Source organism: Fringilla coelebs (genome assembly GCF_963513975.1).
Source record: "Fringilla coelebs genome assembly, chromosome: 5".
In the NCBI taxonomy this organism is placed as follows: domain Eukaryota; kingdom Metazoa; phylum Chordata; class Aves; order Passeriformes; family Fringillidae; genus Fringilla; species Fringilla coelebs.
In genome coordinates, this window is record NC_140033.1 from 71,619,755 (window position 1) to 71,638,796 (window position 19,042).

Consider the following 19,042-nt stretch of genomic DNA (forward strand, 5'->3'; position numbering starts at 1 on the left):
GAGGATACTCCCAGTGATGGGGCTCAGACACAAGACAAAAATGCCAGTTTTGATCTCAGGGTCAGTAATGTGATTTTGCAATCAAACCAGACCCCCAGGGCTCCCTCTGCCTCTCAGGCTGGCCCTTGGAGCAGGAGGAATTAGAAGGGAGAGTTTCTTTACTTCTTCTATGCTGTGAGAAGCAAGGAGACAAAAAACTTTTGGGACAATCCCACTTGGTTGATCACCTATTTAATTTTTTCATTAATTCATTAATTTTTTCTAGCTGGCTGTTGAATTACGAGCTGTTCCCTTGGAGAAACTTCCACCTTCTGTTCACAGGAGAGTGCCAGATTTGCACTCAAAAACCAGGGAAATACAGGGAAGTGAGACAGCCTTGGAATTCCCAGAATGCTGAGAGAGAGAGGCTCATTTAAACTTCCTACCTGTGGCAGGGCTTGTGCTACTCTCAATTCAGGACTCTTATGAAGAATGATGTTAATTCTTATTTGTTTGAAAAACCTCCCTTTACTAAGTTTCATCTGGGGTAAATACCTGGGCATGAATCATCACATCTGACCAGAATCTCATTTCCAGTCTGACATCAATTATTATTTGATAAATTATTACCTCCTGGGAAAATCAAGATGCTCCCATCAAAAAACACCCTATAATATTAAAAAAAAAAAAAAAACTAAAACCAAAAACCAGACCCAAACAAAAACCAGTGTACAGAAATAAATACCCACACAACAGAAGTAGAAGGGAAATGATGTTAGCATGAGTCACCTGACTGACTCTGTGTCTGGCGTAGCTCAGGAGTGTTTCTAGAGCTGCCAGGCCATTTATTCCATGTTAAAATTCTCTTTACAGAAGGAGAATGACACACCATTATTTTCTCTGTGTGCAGTTCCTGAGGTTTCTGGAACCTGGATTTTTCTTTAGTAATTTCCAGACCTAGATGCATTACTGATTATCTTCTGTATTAGAGAAGTTTATAATCAGAGTTTATAATCAGTTAATAATCAGAGCTGTGAATGGAAAAAGCATCTGCATGTGCTGCTCATCGTCTTTAAGCAATAAAATGCAATCAAATCCATCCCCAAAGGCCAGCATGTGGGGAACTTCCCTTCAGTGAGTGTCCAACCCTTTTCCCATCCCATCTGGGGCAGATGGTAGAATAAAGGCCAGAAAAATCATTTAATACAGAGAATCCCTCTCTGTAGCCCTCTGATCTGCTCCTTTCTCAAAGTGTGGTAGATTTTCTTTGTGTCCATTATCTCTATTCCATATCCTAAGGGACTTTAAAATCAGGAAAGAAATTTTGCTCCCCAGTTTTAGGTTTCTGCAGGAAGATGAGATACCCTCCAGAAAATAATTCAAAAAACCTGTGGTGATGGGGAGAAAATCTGCTGTAGGCTTGATCCTATTGCAAAGGTACTTCTTGAGAGCTGTCAACAAACTATCACACTATTTTCAGAGATTTCTTTCCCCTTTTAATAACTGTTGGGATCTTCCTTTAATAAAGCTTTAATCTGCCCAAGGCTGCCTGTGGAAAGCTGTGAATTTTCGAGTGTTCAGTGCCGTGTTTCAAGGTTTACTGAAGGCTCCTTAAACAAGGAAGGAAATTTAGATATGTGTGGTACAAATACAGTCCTCCTTTGGATGAAAATGCCCTCCCTTCCCTCAGCACAAACAGCAAAAAGAACAAATCAAAGAAACTCAGACACCTATCACTTTATTGCATCAGTTCAGAGTCATCCTTCTCAAACCCATTACGGAGATGTGCTGCAAAAATTAATCCACCACTTCCTTCATTCGCTTTCCACTTGGACTGTTGAACACACTTTGCTTCAAAACTTCATTTGCAAACCTCATTTGCCCTCCACTTTGAGAGCTTTTCAAGCCAAACCCCAGAGCTGTGGGGCAGTTTGAGTTCTGAGGGTGCTCAGTGACAGCCCTGGGCTCTCACCTGGTCTTGGCTCAGGGGACCCAGCCTGGAACAAGGAGCTCAGCTCATGAAAGGCCACCAGAGAAGCCAAGGAAAATTTGATATACAGCTGTAGGACTAAATACAGAGCAAGAGGACTTGAAATAAAGTCAGTGAAAAATGTCAAAGCAGCTTGTTGTGGATTTCTTCTTAATTTTTCAATCATAATCAAATTTATGACACTTGCAAAATTTTGGCTTGTCCTACTGTTGATCTAGAGAGGGACTGAGAGCAAGAGGATGGGAGAGTTCCCCAAAATTTTGAACACCTTTTCCCCTCATTGTTGTTTCAGATGAGGAAAGGAAGAAGACAGGGTAAAGCAAATAAAAAGCCAATGTTCAAAGGTACTTTTTGAGCTCCCAAAATGTAAACTAGTTGTTGAAGTCTGTAATCAGACCCCTTTTGTGCTCAGAAAAACTGGAGCACAGGCAAAGTTACAAAAGACCTTGGTTTTTTTTTTTTTTACATATAAGTTTCCTCGCTCTCCTCTGAGGTTCTTGAACCAGGAAGAATTTCTCTTTTGTTGGCAGCTTCTGGTTCTTTGCTGGTGGATCTTTCTGCATTTTTAATATCTGTCATCTCTTTGCCATCTGGTTTGAAGCGCTTGACAATCAAAGCAAAGAGCACAATGTACAGCACACAGCATCCTGCCCTTAGCCCTGCAATGAGGCCAAGATACACATTCCTGGGGGGAAAAAGGGACAAAATGCATTTATGTTAATAAAACCTTCCAATTCTCTATGGAACCGAGTAGGATACAAAGAGCAGCTTGACAAAACCATCTATTCTCAGGCAGGTATTGCTTCACATTTGAAAATAAGAAATAAGAGGCAGAAAGCAAATGACCTTGTGATATTTAGCCCAGACAGGCTCTAATCAGGTCTTGGGCTCACAGCAGAACTGTCTGGAGTGTGCTGCCATCCAGCAGACCCTGGTTTAGGGCTGACAGAAGAGGAGCTGCACCAGCAGGGCCCTTTTGCCTGTTGTCCCCATCCTTCCCCTGCCCCTCCTGGCCACAGCTCCCAGCCACTCGTGTCCTCCCTCCAAGGGGAGTTTGTGAGATTTCTTATCCAGCAGGAAGCAAACAAATGAGGGATGAGGGAGAGAACTGCAGAGCTACACCTACTCCACAGTTTTTCAGCACCCCACAAAGCCAAAGTGTCCCAGAGTTATTCAGTGCACTTATTCCATTATTCAGTGCAGACTACAACCAAAGAACTCATTCTCATGACTTCAGACAGTTTTAGACACCAGGCTGAATAAAAGCTATTTGGTTTATTTACATATTAAGGTCTAGTAAGGAAGAGGGGTGCTGCCAGACCCTAATCAGACAGCTGGCATGAGGAAAGTCCCCCTTGGTCCCTGCTCCCAGATGCCCAGACCCCAGTGAGGATTACCTGAACTCTTTTGTGTCATACACTCTGCAGGACCCTGATCCCCCACAGCTTTTTGTCCCCCACTTCAAGCAGGTCTCATCTATCAAGGCACCAAAATAAATAGGGGCTGGGAGTCCTCCTGCAAAGAAAATTCTCATTACATGATTTCAGACATGGAGATCTCATCATTTAATGTCACGTAGAGAAATGAGGAAGTCAGTCTCCAGGGTTTTGAATTATGCCTGCATAGAATGGGACTAAACATCCAGTTCCAGCTTTGAGATGGCAAGATTTACTTAAATAAAAGAGAGTTGAAACAATGGACTTAAAACAATAGCTTAATTTTATCCAGCAAGGTAAATGCTAGCAATTCCCTTTAATGGTATTTTTATTAGAAGTTTGACTTCCTTTGTTTAAAGAAATAATATAACCAACATTTCTTTTGCAATCCCTGGTGTGGAATTACATGCCATGACGTATGAATATTTATGTATATTGATGTATATATTCAAGTCTTGCCATTAAAAGGGGATTAGTGCAGTGCAAAGGGATGAAATTAAGCACTTGCTCCACAGAAACTGGATTATACATTTACTATTGATGTAGTACTGAAAGAATTTCTTTTAGACAGACAATAATGTTTTAATATCATCAGTGTGAGGGAGAGTGTGCAATTTTCTGAAGTTAACCGTCCTATATAAGTAGAAAATTGATTCTCTGCAAAATATGGAGATTGGGAAAGAGATCCAATTGACTGCTTGGGCTTTCCTGCAAGGCAGAGATTTCAAAATCAGCAAAAAAGGGGAGGTGAGGCAAGGCTGGTTTGAGGCAGGGCAGACTCTCTGTCTGAATACCTAAATGATTGTTTATTGCAGATAAACTCAAGAACCAAAATAATAGGCAAAGTACCTGGGAGCTTTAAGTGAATAACAGTCAGCAAGAGGGAGGATGGGTGTTGGGGATATGCAGACTGATCAAGCTCAGGTAGTTGTGTCCACAATTAAAAAAAAGAGAAACTCAGAATTAAAATGAAATTTCTTTCCTTTGCCTCATTTATTTTCAGTGTAGAGAAAAAAAATCTGAAGAGATAATCATGATATGTAAATACATAATAATTATATGTCAATGCCAGGCAATCATAAATATGCAAATAGCAGGAAATAGGAAGCTCTTCCAAATATTTTGAAATGTACAGTCTGCTTACAAAGAACAATTTTGGAAAATTTCTTTTTTTCTTCTCTGGAGCAAGGGCATTGCAGTGGCCACCTTTGGTCTAACCCTTTGGCTTTTTGACTACCCACTTGAAAATCCCAAAGAAATTAAATCTTACCTAGTACTCTACCACCCAAAGTTTCTATCCCAACGGCGAAGGATTTCAGGTCTGGTGAAACAGATCTGGAAAGGAAACCAAAAGAGTGTTGAGGAGCAGGGAAATGGATCTGCAGCCCTGCTGAGAACACCTGCCCCACTGCAGGGGTGCTGTGGTTTCCCAGCCAAGGTAAAATTCAGGTGTGGAGGCTCCTTCCACACAGCAACACCCATTGAAATAAACGCAAGGATCTACAGAAACTCATCTTGAACCAGAGGAAAACAGGCTGTGAATACTTCTGGGAGATGCTGCCCAGGGACATGAAAGTGAGCCCCCAGAAGAAGGCAGTTCAGGCCCAAGAGCTGAGCTCAAGCCTGGCTCGATGAGGCTGCACTGTGCACTGATGACCGGAGCGAACAAGGCTGCGCAGTCCCTGCTGGTTTAACCACCTCTGCCTCCAGCATTTTACAGAGACACAGTGACTGTGAGTGGCCTGGCTGTAAAAACCCCTCATTCCTACCAGTGGAAAGCAGCCTGTGTCCACCAGGTGAGCTGGAGGATTGGCAGAGCCCAGAGGGGAGCACTGAGCTGGCACAGGGCAGGAGGGAGCCTGGCTGTGCCCAGCCTGCCCTGCACTGCAGTTCATACCCCAGCGTGTTGTCTCTTCAGCATCACCCCAAAGGCTTCTCATCACACAGGTCAGGGCTCTGAAAACTGGCCAGCAAGTTTTATGCACACCTGTGCATAACTCAGTGTGCTCTGCACTTAGAAATGCTGCAGGAAATCAGCAGCTTAGCCAAGTTATTAAGTCATGTGCAGTGACCACTGTGATTCACCCATGAACAGGAGGATAAAGACAATTCCATGGGACAGGCACAAAGCATTGTCTTTTCTTCTGAATGTAAAATCGTGATGCTGCTTTGCAACTGAAGAAATGAAAATTTAAAAAAATATTCCTGCTATAATTCTCTGCCTATCAGCTGATCAAAAAAATGGGACTCTCAGACTTCTCCCAACAAAGAAGATATTGTGAGGCCACAAGGCTTAACAAAGGTACCTGTTTTTCTCTGAATAACGTGAACAGCACTGGCTGTGGCTTAGCAATGCATCTTATTTCAAGTCCAATGCTCTGGTAAAAACATCCCTACCATTGGAACTGAAGCCCAGCATTCAGGATCAGCATTATGCCCCCCCTTTCATCACCAAAGTATCTACTCAGCATCAAATTAGAATTAAATTTCTGGACAGATATTTTGCTCTGCCTCTGAAAAGAGCTGGATTTCAGAGTACAAGCAAATAAATCCTCAGGGGCAGAATATGATCCACATGCCATTCCTCACAGCAGGAATGAAATAGTAGATATCATTTTCTCTTTCCCCAAGCTTTATGGTCAAGGAAAGGTAAAGTATTTCACCTAAACATAATCATGTATGTAGGAGTGCCTCCTAAGGCTATAATAAATGCACATGCAGTCTGTAGTGCTAAAAAATAGGGAAAGGCTTTGGTACAGCTTTCTCTTTGGCATTGTCCCAAAACTGCAGAGGAATTGCCAAGCCCGAGCCCTTGTCCTTCCACACAGCTGCAGTTGTGAAACACCTGAAAGGAGAAGGTGAGAAGAATTTATTTATTCAGAATTCAGCATCAATAAACAACCATTTCATCAGCTAGATTTTTCTCTCCCCAAAGCAGTCAGGCTGTTGTTGACGCTGAAAAACCCTCTGTAATCATCTCTGCAGACTGATGGCCAGCTCACTGACGTGCTCCAGCCTCTCTGAGCTGCTCCAGAGACACAAAGCAGCTGCAGTTCTAGTTTCAGCCATGCCACTGCAAGAACACAAGGTGCTCTGTGTGTGTGTAAAGTGGGTCACAGCTAAAAAAAATCAGCTGTGAACTGCTATCCAGCCATCCTGCTCAGGTATCCCGTGAAGAAGATGTGTAACAACAACAGCAAGAAAAAAATAGAGGTGTGGACCAAATATGCATCATGCATCTAGGTCATTATGTGCTTAAACAGCATTTGGATTCATAATGGGCTTTGAAGTTAGCAGGACACATGGGTTTGAAGGCAAGTTTTCCTGAAGTGAAGCCAGCCAACATTTATGGGATGTTTAAATACGAGCCTGATAACAATGCCAGTCTTTTTCAGTATTGTCAGTGAAGACAATTCTGCTTCTGCCAGAAGATACGAGCATTTGCACACTCTTCTGCAAACACAGTGCTTTTAACAGTCTTGCTCAGGCAGGATTATTTGAAGTTCAGGAAGTGGCTTTGTTGCTGATAAAAATATCTTCCCTACATCTAATCTAAAGCTGGTTTTAACTTCAAACCATTGCTCCTTGTCCTGTTGCAGAGTCATCTGTCCCCTGGGTATTTACCATGTTCTTTCCTGTGCCAGATGATGATTTGCACCCTGCAAAGCAGGCTGTCATGTACGTGATGCCATTGTCCCCACAGACAGGGTCCCACTGGTCCAGCTTGCAGCTGCACTCAGCATTGCAGCTGGCTGTGTAGGTGTGCTTGCTGGAGGAAAGGTGCTTCATGCTGCAGGACAACAGGAAGAAATTAAGGAATTATTTAGTGGAATTTTATATTAAAATAAAATATATCTATTAAGGAGTGGGCAGGAAATACATGGAGGAAGTGGAGTAATCAAAATGCACAGATATCTGCACCGTGAAGTTGTCATATGGACACTAAGATAATTTCAGCTAAAACAAAGTTCTCTTGGGATTTTAATCAAGCAATAACATTTCTATGGATTGCCACTGAAAATGCATGGAAATGAACAGGCTGGGTGGGAATGTGTGGTACTAATTTTGCATTTGAAAGCTCACCCCAAGAAAAAGAAAATCATACCTAGACTATGGAGATTCTACATGGCCCAAGGAAAAACCATGATTTCCCTCATTAGGCTGTTGCTTGTCTTCAAAATATAAATTGTTAAATAGGTAAAACACTACATGGGCCACTTCACCAGAAACAACCCTGGCACGTGCCAAATTCTCCAGACTCAGTAAATTCTGGAGAAACTGTAAATTCTCTTTATATATATTCTCTCATGCTGTTGATGCTTATTTTTAATTCACTCTGTGGCATCAGATGTTGCACTCAATCAGTTTATAAAATCTATAAAAATATATCTATTATATTTATATATAATATTTAATATTATATATATTATATATAATGCATCTATTATATATTATATATTATATATTATATATTATATATTATATATTATATATTATATATTATATATTATATATTATATATCATATATTATATATCATATATCATATATCATATATCATATATCATATATCATATATCATATATCATATATTATATAAATAATATATATTATATAAAGAATAAATAACTTCTACTTAATCATATAAGTCAATTATACAAGAGTCCTACATTTCCCACAATACTTTAAATTAAAGCTTTGAAAGAGAATATGGAAATTCAATTTGCCTGTAATAAATGCCATCTTTTTTAGCAATCTGCTAGCATATATAAGTATATTGTCAGAAAGAGAACTTAGGAAAAAGAAATGTCCAGTTTAAACAAATTCAGAAAATAAAATCAATATATTTTCCCCATCCCCAGCTTGAGGCGTGACTTCAGGCTGCCAGTTCTGTCTCAAAACCTTGGATTATTTTCTGTGCATGCCCCCAGAGCAGCAGCTGTGCAGGTGGCCCTGGCAGCCCCAGGTGAGGGTACAAACCCAGAGTAGGGCGCTGTCAGCCCGGCCACCTGCAGCACCTCGCAGCTGCACGTGAAGTACAGCAGGTTCACCAAATATGCCACCAGGAAGGTGATGCAGGCAAACTTGGCCATCTCAGTTATGTGAAGCTTGAATTTCTTGATCAGGAAGCCTCCCAGGAACATGCCCAGGACTGTGACAGGTAGAAGTATCACACCTGCAAAGAGACAGTAAAAAAATGTTAACTGCTCTCACTTGCGCTGGCTCTTTTAGGGCACATTTCTAAAATAAATAGGTGTATTTTATGCTGTTTCTAGAATAAATAGGTATCAGATACCTATTTTTGGACTGATTCTTTGAGGTTCTAAGATCTATATTACATTCTAGTAATTTCAGAACCCCATTTTCTTTTGCAAATCATATTATGACTTTAGAAAGCTCAACTCCTCAATATTCATTTTCACTCGATTGTTGTTTTATGTAGATATAACAAAACCTCTGCAGGTGCCTGTTAGAAACTGGAGTAAATGTCCTCCTCGTACACACTTCATATAAAATAAGACATAAAACTTTATGAAAGCTACAAAAAAGTCTCTAAAATGGAAGATAAAAGGAAGTTGCATCTGGTTCTGCGCTGGATTCCATTTTGATCTGAGTGTGAGTAATGAGATGATTTGCATTTAGATTTAATCTGTTCAGTGTTTCACACACACCAGCCCTTGCTTGCTAAACAGAGAGGTTTGACAAGGTGTTACTGGCAGGGCTTTGCCTTTCCCTGGTTTTACTCTTGGTTGGTTTTCTTGCTCGTTTCTGTAAAATTTTCTCAGCATTCAGGAAAAAGAGACAGGAAAAGGAAAGTTCTCCCCACATTTGTAGCTGACTAAGGCATTGTGTCTTCAGATTAAAGTAATTCAGTATCAGCTCTGCAATGACCTCACATAGTCTGGTTTTCCTTCCAGATTATGAGACCATATCAATCATTGTATACAAATTATTATCATTTCAGCATTCTTGTTTTTTGTAGAACACTGCAAAGTACTTATTTCTGAAGGAACTGGTAAATAGAAAAACAGCTTTGAAATTAATGAAGTGACTCAAACTTTTATATTTTGGTTTCTTATTCCTCATAAAATTTGGATTTGTAATCAAGAGGAAAGAAGATTTATACCAATATGTTACTCTGAAAAGAAAAAAAAAATCACGCATTTCATGAAACATTTTTAAATTCCTTTTCTATTAGTTTTTACTTAGCTGCAGCTGATGTCTGATATGGGGTTTTTACTCATGAAAACAGACACAGCCCAAATCTCACTATGAAAAAAACATCCACCCAGTTTTATTAATCCTCTAGCTCAGTGAATTAGGAAAATTAACACTAAAATTAACATCCATCTTCAAAATACAGTAGGAAAAGTAGGAAACCACTACGTGCTTTCTTTTTAACCAAAAAAAGTTCACATAAGCTCCTTCTAAAACAGAAGGCAAGATAACAAATAAAAGCTTCTTTTTGACACTGGAATTTGAAAAGAAGTCAGGTACCTACCAATGAGGAAGATGGCTTTTGCCACTGACACATTGAATTGCTGCTCCATAAACTTTGTCTCGTAGGTTATTATCCCAACAAGGGAGTTGTACTGCAGAACGGTGAGGAAGATGAACACCACGTAAATTGGATTTCCAAACAGCTTCCTGAGCGCTGGCAAGAAATCTGCAATGGAGAGGAAATGCTGAACACCCTGCTAGGCACAGAAAGGAGTTGTTTTGGCATCCTTTAAGTAGTGAAATTAACTGGGATTTAATTGCTGGCTGCGTTGCAGGTTATAATTCTGTGCTTATCGCAGCGCCTGATTGCTCAGGCGAGAGTTCTCATCACCAACACGCGCCTGATGTGAAAGGAGGAGCAGCACAGAGGGTGCTGAGCTGGGAATCAGGATCCTGGATTATTCTGTGTGGGGCACAGGGCTCCTCACTCACAGCACACCTCCTCAATGCCTGCACAGAGCACCAACACCCTCCACCAAGAGGAAAATGTGGCACCTAAAGCAGGAGCCATCCCCAACCACACAAGGACCCCACAGGAGGGTGATGTTTAGGGAACAGAAGCACCTGGCCCCAAAAAAAGGCTGGAATCATGTCTGGGACCCTTGGTTAGAATATTAAAATCCATTAAAATCAAGTGGGCATAAACACCTGCATTTAGACTGTAGTCTGGCTCTTGGCACAGCTGCCTGAAAGGTGAGAGTTCAAAACACATCTGCTGGAGCTGTGCACATATATGCAAACAAAACCTTGGCTCTAATAATAGAAATATAAAAATAAAAGCAATGGCTGGTTGGATTTGGTGTTTCCTACATGGAATGAATTCAGCATCCCTGAGCTCAAACACAGGAGCTACAGATCCAGGCAGTCTCCAACATCTAAGGCAGCCATAACGAGCTCCCTGTTCCCTTCCCAAACATTTGCCTCAGTTTCCTTGCCAAACCTCGCCAAACTTGCCCATCCTGGCCTGCCCACCATGGACTGGTCACCAGTGAGGATTGGGATGTTTTTCCCACTCTCTCCTCATAACCATGGCATTGCAGCTGTAATACATCACCTCACAACTCCCAACTGAGCATCCCTGCTGCTCAGAGAAGCAGCACAGGTTTTTCCCAGCTGTCTGACATCAGGAGAGGACTGAAACTCGCCCTTAGCATGTAATTATAATAGCACAACGTCGATAGTTTACACTGCAGAAACTTGCATTTTGCTGAAGCTTGTGTGAGTCCATGCTGAGCTCACAATGAATCCATGAGACAGAATTGATATGCAAATATTTGGGCAATAATATTTCACCTTTTACTGCCTCTGAGAACTTTAATTGTGGCTGAGCTGGGGGGTCTATTTTACAGGGATCTCCTTGAACAGGCAAGTGACTGATCTTCAAGTTTTCATTCTCTCCTTCCTTTGGTAAGGAATAGGGCAAAAACCAGAAAGGCAATGAAGCAATGAAGTTGACAGCTCCACAGATAAGCAATCCAAGCCACCAGGCACCAACCCAACGGGTGTCCTTGGGATTTATGCTGATGGCATCTATAAAATACAGAAAGATGGGAAAGTAGGGTAAATATTATGCAGAGCAATTCTTATACATTACTGTATATCCTCATATATATAATCAAAAAAACAGAACAGAGGTGATCTATGTCCCATATTAAGAATTGAAATGCAGCTTGTTTCAAATCATAGAATCATAGAATGGTTTATGTTGGAAGGGACCTTTAAGATCATCTTGTCCAACCCCCTGCCTTGGGCAGGGACACCTTCCACTGCCCCAGGTTGCTCAGAGCCCCATCCAGCCTGGCCTGGGGCACTTCCAGGGGTGGGGCACAGTCACAGCTGCTCTGGGTAAGTTGTGAATGACCCATCCCTGGAGGGGAATCAGCTCTGTGCAGTCAAAAATAGATGTGTCCATTCAGGCCCATGGTGGCGTTTCCCTGCCACAATCCTCCAATACGTTCTGGGGGAATGAGCAAAAGGATCTTTACCACAAAAAAAAGCCCTTCCCTTTCTCAATATCCCAGAGTGCCCTCCTTCTCCATCCCCAAAATCTACAGATTTTCCCCAAACTTCCTCCATTTTTCCCTGGGATTAAAGACTTTTAAGTGATTTGAACAAGAGCATGAATTTTGAGATGGATATTTGCTGCACGCTTTTTAGAGAACATACTTTTTGCTAGGTGTTGAAAGTATCCTTGAGCCTTTCCCTGTTCCCTCAACATGGTGATGGGCCTGTTATTCAATCCATTTGTTCTCATCTGCACAGCAAGGGTGTAACAAGCGTGTGTGCAAGCATTAAAAAAAAACAGTGGGGGTTTTTCAAGGGCTATTCCAACCGTGCTACAACACCTCAATTTTCGAGCAGGAAAACCTCGATTTTAAAACCTCAATTTTTGAGCAGGAAAAACTCCCCAGAGAGCCCCTGTTTTGGGGGCAGTGAGCTGGGAAGCTGCTTCTTGGTGTGCAGGTTCCTACACCCAGACACCTTCTGGCTTGATGTGCCACCCCACGGTGTGGCCACGGTCCCTCACCGATGTCCACGACGCCGACGTCAACCCAGAGGCTGGCACAGAAGGAGCCCAGCAGGAAGCCAAGCGTTGGCCCAAACATGCCTGAGGATCTCACCAGGCCTGCAGGAGAAGGGAGACAGCAAAAAACTGCATGGGCAAGGCAAGGCTTCCTCTGGGAGGGCAGGGAAATGAGAGGAAGGAGCCGACCATTACGGAACGTCCCGAGGTGCCAGCTGCCCTGACCACGGCTGGGGGCAGAGCAGAAGCTGGGATGCCCCTAGGGGCATTTTGCACACTGCATTTTGCTGACCTGATGGGTAAATAAAGCACAGTTTGATGTTGGTTACCACTAGTGACATAAAATAAAATATCTTCTAAATAAGTCAGGCATAGGTTCTCACGCTCCCTCGGCGCTTTGTGTTGTTCTGTTGAAATTTATTTGTGAGCAGGTAACAGGACCAAACTACAGCTCAGTAATTTGGATTGCTGAGTTCTAGTGCAGAGCTGACACCTTGAATTTGCAGAAGGCTTCATTCCATTGGAAAAGAGGGAATTCTTTACCAAATGCCTGCCGGTCCTTGCCCACATCCAGCACTGTGCTCTGTAAATCCTGTCGTGTTCTGCTGCAGAGATTTTCCTCCTCAGAGAGAGCTGGTTTTGCAAACTCTCTTCTGAATGAAGTGATTGTTCAGTTTATCACCAAAACTTCTGTAATAAATTGTTACATCTTAACAAATATGCTAAATTTTCTGTTCCTTCCCATGGCAACTCTAGTACTATTGCTGTCACCACAGCTCTACCAAAATTATTTTAGTTCATTCTATTAGGAAAATGCTGTCTCTGCCTCAAAATAACCTAAGTTCTTACTCAAGAAAACATTAAAGGACAAAGGAAAGAAGAGAGACAAAGCTGAGACTTCTTGTTCAGGGTAAAACAATGAGATTAATGCTCAAAATTCATCAGCAAGGCTTGACTGACCTTTTTATTATAGGACTTTTGTTTTTATGTTTGTGCTTTAAAAGAACAATGATTCTAAATTGATTCAGCCAGATGATGAAAAATACAATACAGAAAATAATTCAAGTTAGCCAAGAAAAGAAAGTTCTGTTCTATAGAAAAGACTGTTTTAACTTCCACTTTTTTTACAAAGTGGTTCAGCCCACCAAAATGGAATAAGTGACTGAAAACTGCTATTCTGAATATAAAAATGAAATATTTTAATAAACTGTTAACTAAATACCTTATTTCTCTGGCATAAATGAATTTCCATTTTGGTTGAATCCATGTTTACTTTATCTTTTTGATTCCACTTGCCCAGTAGTCCCCAACCTGTCTCAATCTCTCCCACATTAAATTCTGACAAGAACAAAATTCAGCTAAACTTTTTAAAATACCTTTAATCAGAAGCTCAGAGGCGATTACGAATATCTTGGATAACTGCTGAGTGGAATGCTTGGTTTTGACACAATACTTCCATTTTCTTCAATCTGCAGGTTTCCTCATTCCCAAATGATCCCATTGGCTATGGCCTTACCCTGTAGCATCACATGCTGAGCTCTTCCTGAAACTGTCTCACTGTCTTTGTGACCAGCTCAGTTTCACCAAATTGACTTCAGGCCACACAAACACCCCATGCTAATAAATCAGTTTGCCAACCAATTAATTAGCTTGGGTGTAAGTCTCTCTGTCTTGGGCAATAGTTTATGTGCCATCAAAACAAGACCAAAACCCCAATTAGAAAGGATTTGTTACAACACCCTGGCAAGGTGTTGTTGTTCCTCCAGCAAAGAGGGACTTTAAAAAGCTTTCAACTGGAAGTGTGCTGTATGTGAAATTCAAGAAGTCAGGTAAGAGCTCCTGAAACACACTCAGATTGCTGTAATTGATTGTGACTTCATTACAGATCCTCACGTTCAGGATCATTCCCTTGTCTGTGACAGAGGGATCAGGAAGGATTTGGCTCTCTGAAGATGGGGCACTGAAGTTGATAGGCCAGATAAGACAGAAATGACTTTGCACTTTGGGGAAATGAGTATTTGATTATGCTTCTCTTCATCACAGAAGCTTCTCTGAGAAAGCAAAAAGGCCATCCTGGAGTTATGCCTAGAAAATAAATATGAGACCCTTTTGCACTGCTTGGGGTTTTTTTTTGTCTCTGTACAGCTCAAAGTTACCCATCTAATCTCTTTTGTTGAGTTTCTTTTGTTGCTTGGCTATAGAAATGTTAAAGGACAGAATGTCTAGCATAAAAATGGCTCATTTGTACATTACCTATGTAAAATGCTGAGTTTTCTTCTTTGGAAAAATCATCAATATATGAAACTCCCAGAGGCATAATTGGTGCTTCCCCAATTCCACGTAGAAGGTTCCCCACCAACACAAAGAGCCACAGATAGGAATTTGTTGTTTTCTCACATCCTGCAGGCCATAAATATTCATACTTCTGTGAACATAATTCTGTCAATGCTTCACAGCAGCAGTAAAATGAGATAAAATACAGGGATTAACAATCATTAGAGGGTGGGTTTGTAGATATCATGGTTTCTAGCAGGGGTTTTACTGCTTTCCAGTAAAAAAGGGTGTCCAGCAGGGACCAGCAGAAGAGAATCCAGCATCAGAGCTGTATCTTACCAGCATTTATCACTGTGCTGAGTGTTTCTGGAGCATCTGTGGCTGGCGGGCCCTCAGACCCTGGGGAGCAAGCTGACACACTGGTGGAGGAGTTGTCCACACTAACAGTTATCCTTTCATAATTGTAACTGGAAAACAACTGTGTGAAATACAACTGACACATGGAGGACTTTTCTCTGCAGGAAGCATGTCTGAGCCCTGTTCTCATGTTCATTCCTGTCTCACACACACAAAGTGCAGGGGAGGCTTCGCTTAAAAAAAAAACAGGTATCCCCATTCCATTTTCAAATGCTCTGATGATTCTAACCCCAATATTTTCCTGAGATAAAGAGCAACAAATCTGCTCCCAGAGATCATTCTTTAGAGTGCAGGATAGAGTCAGAGTTCATCCACATCTGTGTTTTTCCATAGTGGTACCTCTTTCTTACCTCTGTGGCAGATGCAAGGATGCCAAAGGATTGGAAAGGGAGCACCTGCATCTGAGAACTATGCTTAAATGTGAATGGGGTATTCAGATATTTAATTCTCCCCAAGTTTAGATTAAAACCTTCAGCATTTTAAAGAGCTTATCATGAGCAGCCACCATGGAGAAAGAAACCTTTTCCACCAAGATCTAGTTACAGTTCACTTAAACATAAAAAAGGAAACCCAGCTTTAAAAAATATTTACATTTACATTTATATTTACATTTACATTTATATTTATATTTATATTTATATTTATATTTATATTTATATTTATATTTATATTTATATTTATATTTATATTTATATTTATATTTATATTTATATCCGTCCCAGTGAAAAATTCAACCCACTTTATCCTCTAGCTATAAGTTCTGTAGAAATCTGAGGTTTCTCTTCTGCTTATCTGTAGCAAGAGGTAAGCTTTCAGAGAGGAAATCAGCCAGTATTTAAATATCCACCCATTTTCCTGTTGGAATAGCTGGAAGAAACTACTACTCAGATGTGTGTTTTAAAAACCACTTTGCATGATCAAGTTCCATTAGTGCACAAGATGAAAAGTCTCCATATTTACCGTCCCATTAGGAACTGAGGCATCACTGACAGAAAAGCTCCTACAGACATGATGAGACACCCAACAGCAATAATTTTTGGCCTGTGAACTCTTGGTCCAAGGTAGCTCACCAACACCATCACCATTAAGTTACCTGCATGAACAGGAGAGAGAACAAGCACAAAAAATGGGTTTTTTTGGAGTGAAAGAGTACCAAGAAGCCCTGATCCACTTTGGAAGAACATATACCTATCTCAAAGCTGCCATCAATAATGCCGACAATCGACGATGAGATTTCAAACCTCCTCTCAATTTGACTGGACATGCTCTTCATGTAGCTTCCAGAAAATCCTTTGGCAAAAAAGGAAAAAGCTAGAGCTCCAAGAAATATCTGAAGAGAGAAAATAATTGAGTTTGCAAAGGAACAGTTTTTGCTTTACAGCTGGATGCCTGAGCGACCCACTCAAGAAACACAAAAATCCTATGCTTTGCTTTCTAATTCTCTGGGAGGAGAATCTTCCTATTGTTAACATTAAAACAGATTTTACTTTCTTTTTTAGGGTGGCCTCCAAAACCTCTGCTACTTCAAAGAAAAGGAAAATTGACATTGATGGTGTGCACCTTCTAACTTTCTAGGACATATTGGTCCAGCTGTTTCCTTCCTTAGGAAAAACTTGTTGCTTGTTTCTGGCACTTATATCACATGCTCATACCTGGTACTTATATCTTATTACCTCTCCTTCTCCTGTTCTAAAAAACATGAATAAAAGATATATCTGCAACTACCACTGCGACTACAGCACACCCCTAAATGAATTGTTAGCAAAATATGACCTCATTTTTCAACTTCTGAGCACATTTATTGACTTCTGTGTGCTTGGAACCACAACCACAGTATAAGAATGGTTTGTGTTGGAAGGGACATTAAAGATCATCTTTAGATCATCTTTAACATCATCTTTAGATCATCTTTAGATCATCTTTAAGATCATCTTTAGATCATCTTTAGACCTTTAGATCATCTTAAAGATCACGCCCTGCCCTGGGCAGAGACACCTTCCACCAGACCAGGTAGCTCAGAGCCCCATCCATCCTGGCCATGGACACTTCCAGGGATCCAGGGGCATCCCCAGATTCAGTGGGCAACCTGTGCCAGGGCATCACCACCCTCACAGGGAAGGATTTCTCCCTAATACCTGATCTAAACCCACTCTCTGTCAGTTGAAGCCATCCTCCCTTGTCAATATTCTGTTTTCATTTTTCTTGTTGGTCACAAGGAGGTCTCCCCTGAGCCTTTTCTTCTCCAGCCCCAATTCTCCCAGCAGAGCTGCTCCATCCCTCGGTGTCCCTGCTCTGGGCTGGCCCCAGCAGCTCCATGTCCTTCCTGTGTGACCCCAGAGCTGGAGGCAGCTCTGCAGGTGGGGTTTCAGCAGGGCAGGGCAGAGTCCCCTCCCTCCCCTGTGCCCAAATCCCTTCCATCCCCCTGTGGATGCAGCCCAGATCATTTTCCCCACCACATACAGCACCAAACAGTGCCATACATAACTGACTGAATCTTGATAGGACTTCAAATGAAAAATTCAGTCTTCCAGAGAAATTATGTGGTGGGGGCTCTTCCATACCTTTAGTTTTGAACAGTTCTGGCACAGAGTCTTGGCAGGAACTGTGCTGCCACCACTGTCCTGGAACAGGGATTTTTCTTTAAGCTGGCCAGCAGTGATTGGTCTGTCCATGGTTTTTCTTCTCCAGGTCTGAAATGTAGGTCTTCCTGTTTGAAAAATATTGCTATGTTTAGCTGTTATTGGCATAAGAATGGCATGTTCCAATGTTTTTCAGACATAGTGGTGAGGCACTGCTTGAGATTTCTGCACATTGACATCTTTTCTCATCTTTGAACACTCATTGAAGAGTGCTCAAAGTAACTGCCGCAACTAATTAAGGACTGGTGCACCTCATCTGTGACATCTGCTGTCTAAAAGGCTCCAGGACTGTCCTGGACAGGTGGAAAAGTTAGAGATAACTCACTGAAGATCTTTAGAAATCTCTGTGGAAAAGGAAATTCCCCAGGCAGCTGGAGGCTGGGACAGTTTGTCAGAAAAACATCTTCACCACACTTGAGCCAATTCTTTCTGAGATATCCATTTTTGATCACTGTTCCAGACTAAGGTGTGATCCAGTAGGCTTCTGCTATTATATTCCTGAGATTTTCTTAGTGAACACTACAATTCTGCCAGCATTGGAAGGAGTAACATTATTTATTGGAGAAATCTTTGCAGAATCAGATCACAAATGATGACAGAGGAGAAAACAGGGTGAGCAGTATGGTAGGTAAAGCTGTATTAAGGGGAAAGAGAGCACTGATGAAAAGAAACAAATAATGACTATCTGTAAGCCCACAAGCCTTCACAAGTTCCTGCAGGACAGATGATAAATGTAGATATTTTAATGAGACTGATGAACTTTTAAGTTTAAAAGTTGGCTCTGATTCAAGGAGTCAGCTATGCTGGCTGGTGTAGATTAAGCTGATCAGGGGAAAGCAGCTAATACTGAGACATCTGAAATGATAATAAGTTTAAAAAAATATTTCCAAGTTTGTCTGTTGGAAAACTGGTGCAACAGTACCAAAACCAACCAGACAGCTCCTATATACACACCTGCACATGTATTAAAGGAGTATAGAGGAATATATATCAAGAAATTGGCCTGTAACATTTTCCCCCTAAATCCCTGGAATCTCAAACGTGCCACGCTGTTTCAGCCACATGGGAACTTCCCAGGTTTCCCTCCTGCAGGTTCCTGAAGCCAACTGACCTGTGAGTGGAGCCCAACCAGGTGTCCAGGGGGATTTTTGGCTTGTGGGGCTGTGGCAGGCACCCAGGACACCCCACAAACATCACCAGGTTCCTCTGGGGAGTTCCTCTCTCCCCAGCAAGATGCCCAGGGCTACCTGGTCTCCCTGGGAAATGCCCACCCATGCCAGAAA

General features: G+C 41.5%; 1 protein-coding gene across 1 annotated transcript; it reads right to left on the reverse strand.

The window, feature by feature from the left end:
- Positions 1 to 2,431: 2,431 nt before the first annotated feature.
- On the reverse strand, positions 2,432 to 17,792 carry LOC311153935 (solute carrier organic anion transporter family member 1C1-like; the record flags this gene model as incomplete). Its single annotated transcript, XM_084206060.1, has 14 exons — positions 2,432 to 2,654; positions 3,367 to 3,484; positions 4,676 to 4,740; positions 6,069 to 6,250; positions 7,030 to 7,195; positions 8,385 to 8,580; positions 9,907 to 10,071; positions 11,199 to 11,435; positions 12,433 to 12,531; positions 14,683 to 14,829; positions 15,043 to 15,170; positions 16,081 to 16,213; positions 16,309 to 16,450; positions 17,682 to 17,792. The coding sequence occupies 14 exons, from the start codon at positions 17,790 to 17,792 to the stop codon at positions 2,432 to 2,434; spliced, it is 2,112 nt and encodes a 703-aa protein (XP_084062186.1).
- Positions 17,793 to 19,042: the final 1,250 nt, after the last annotated feature.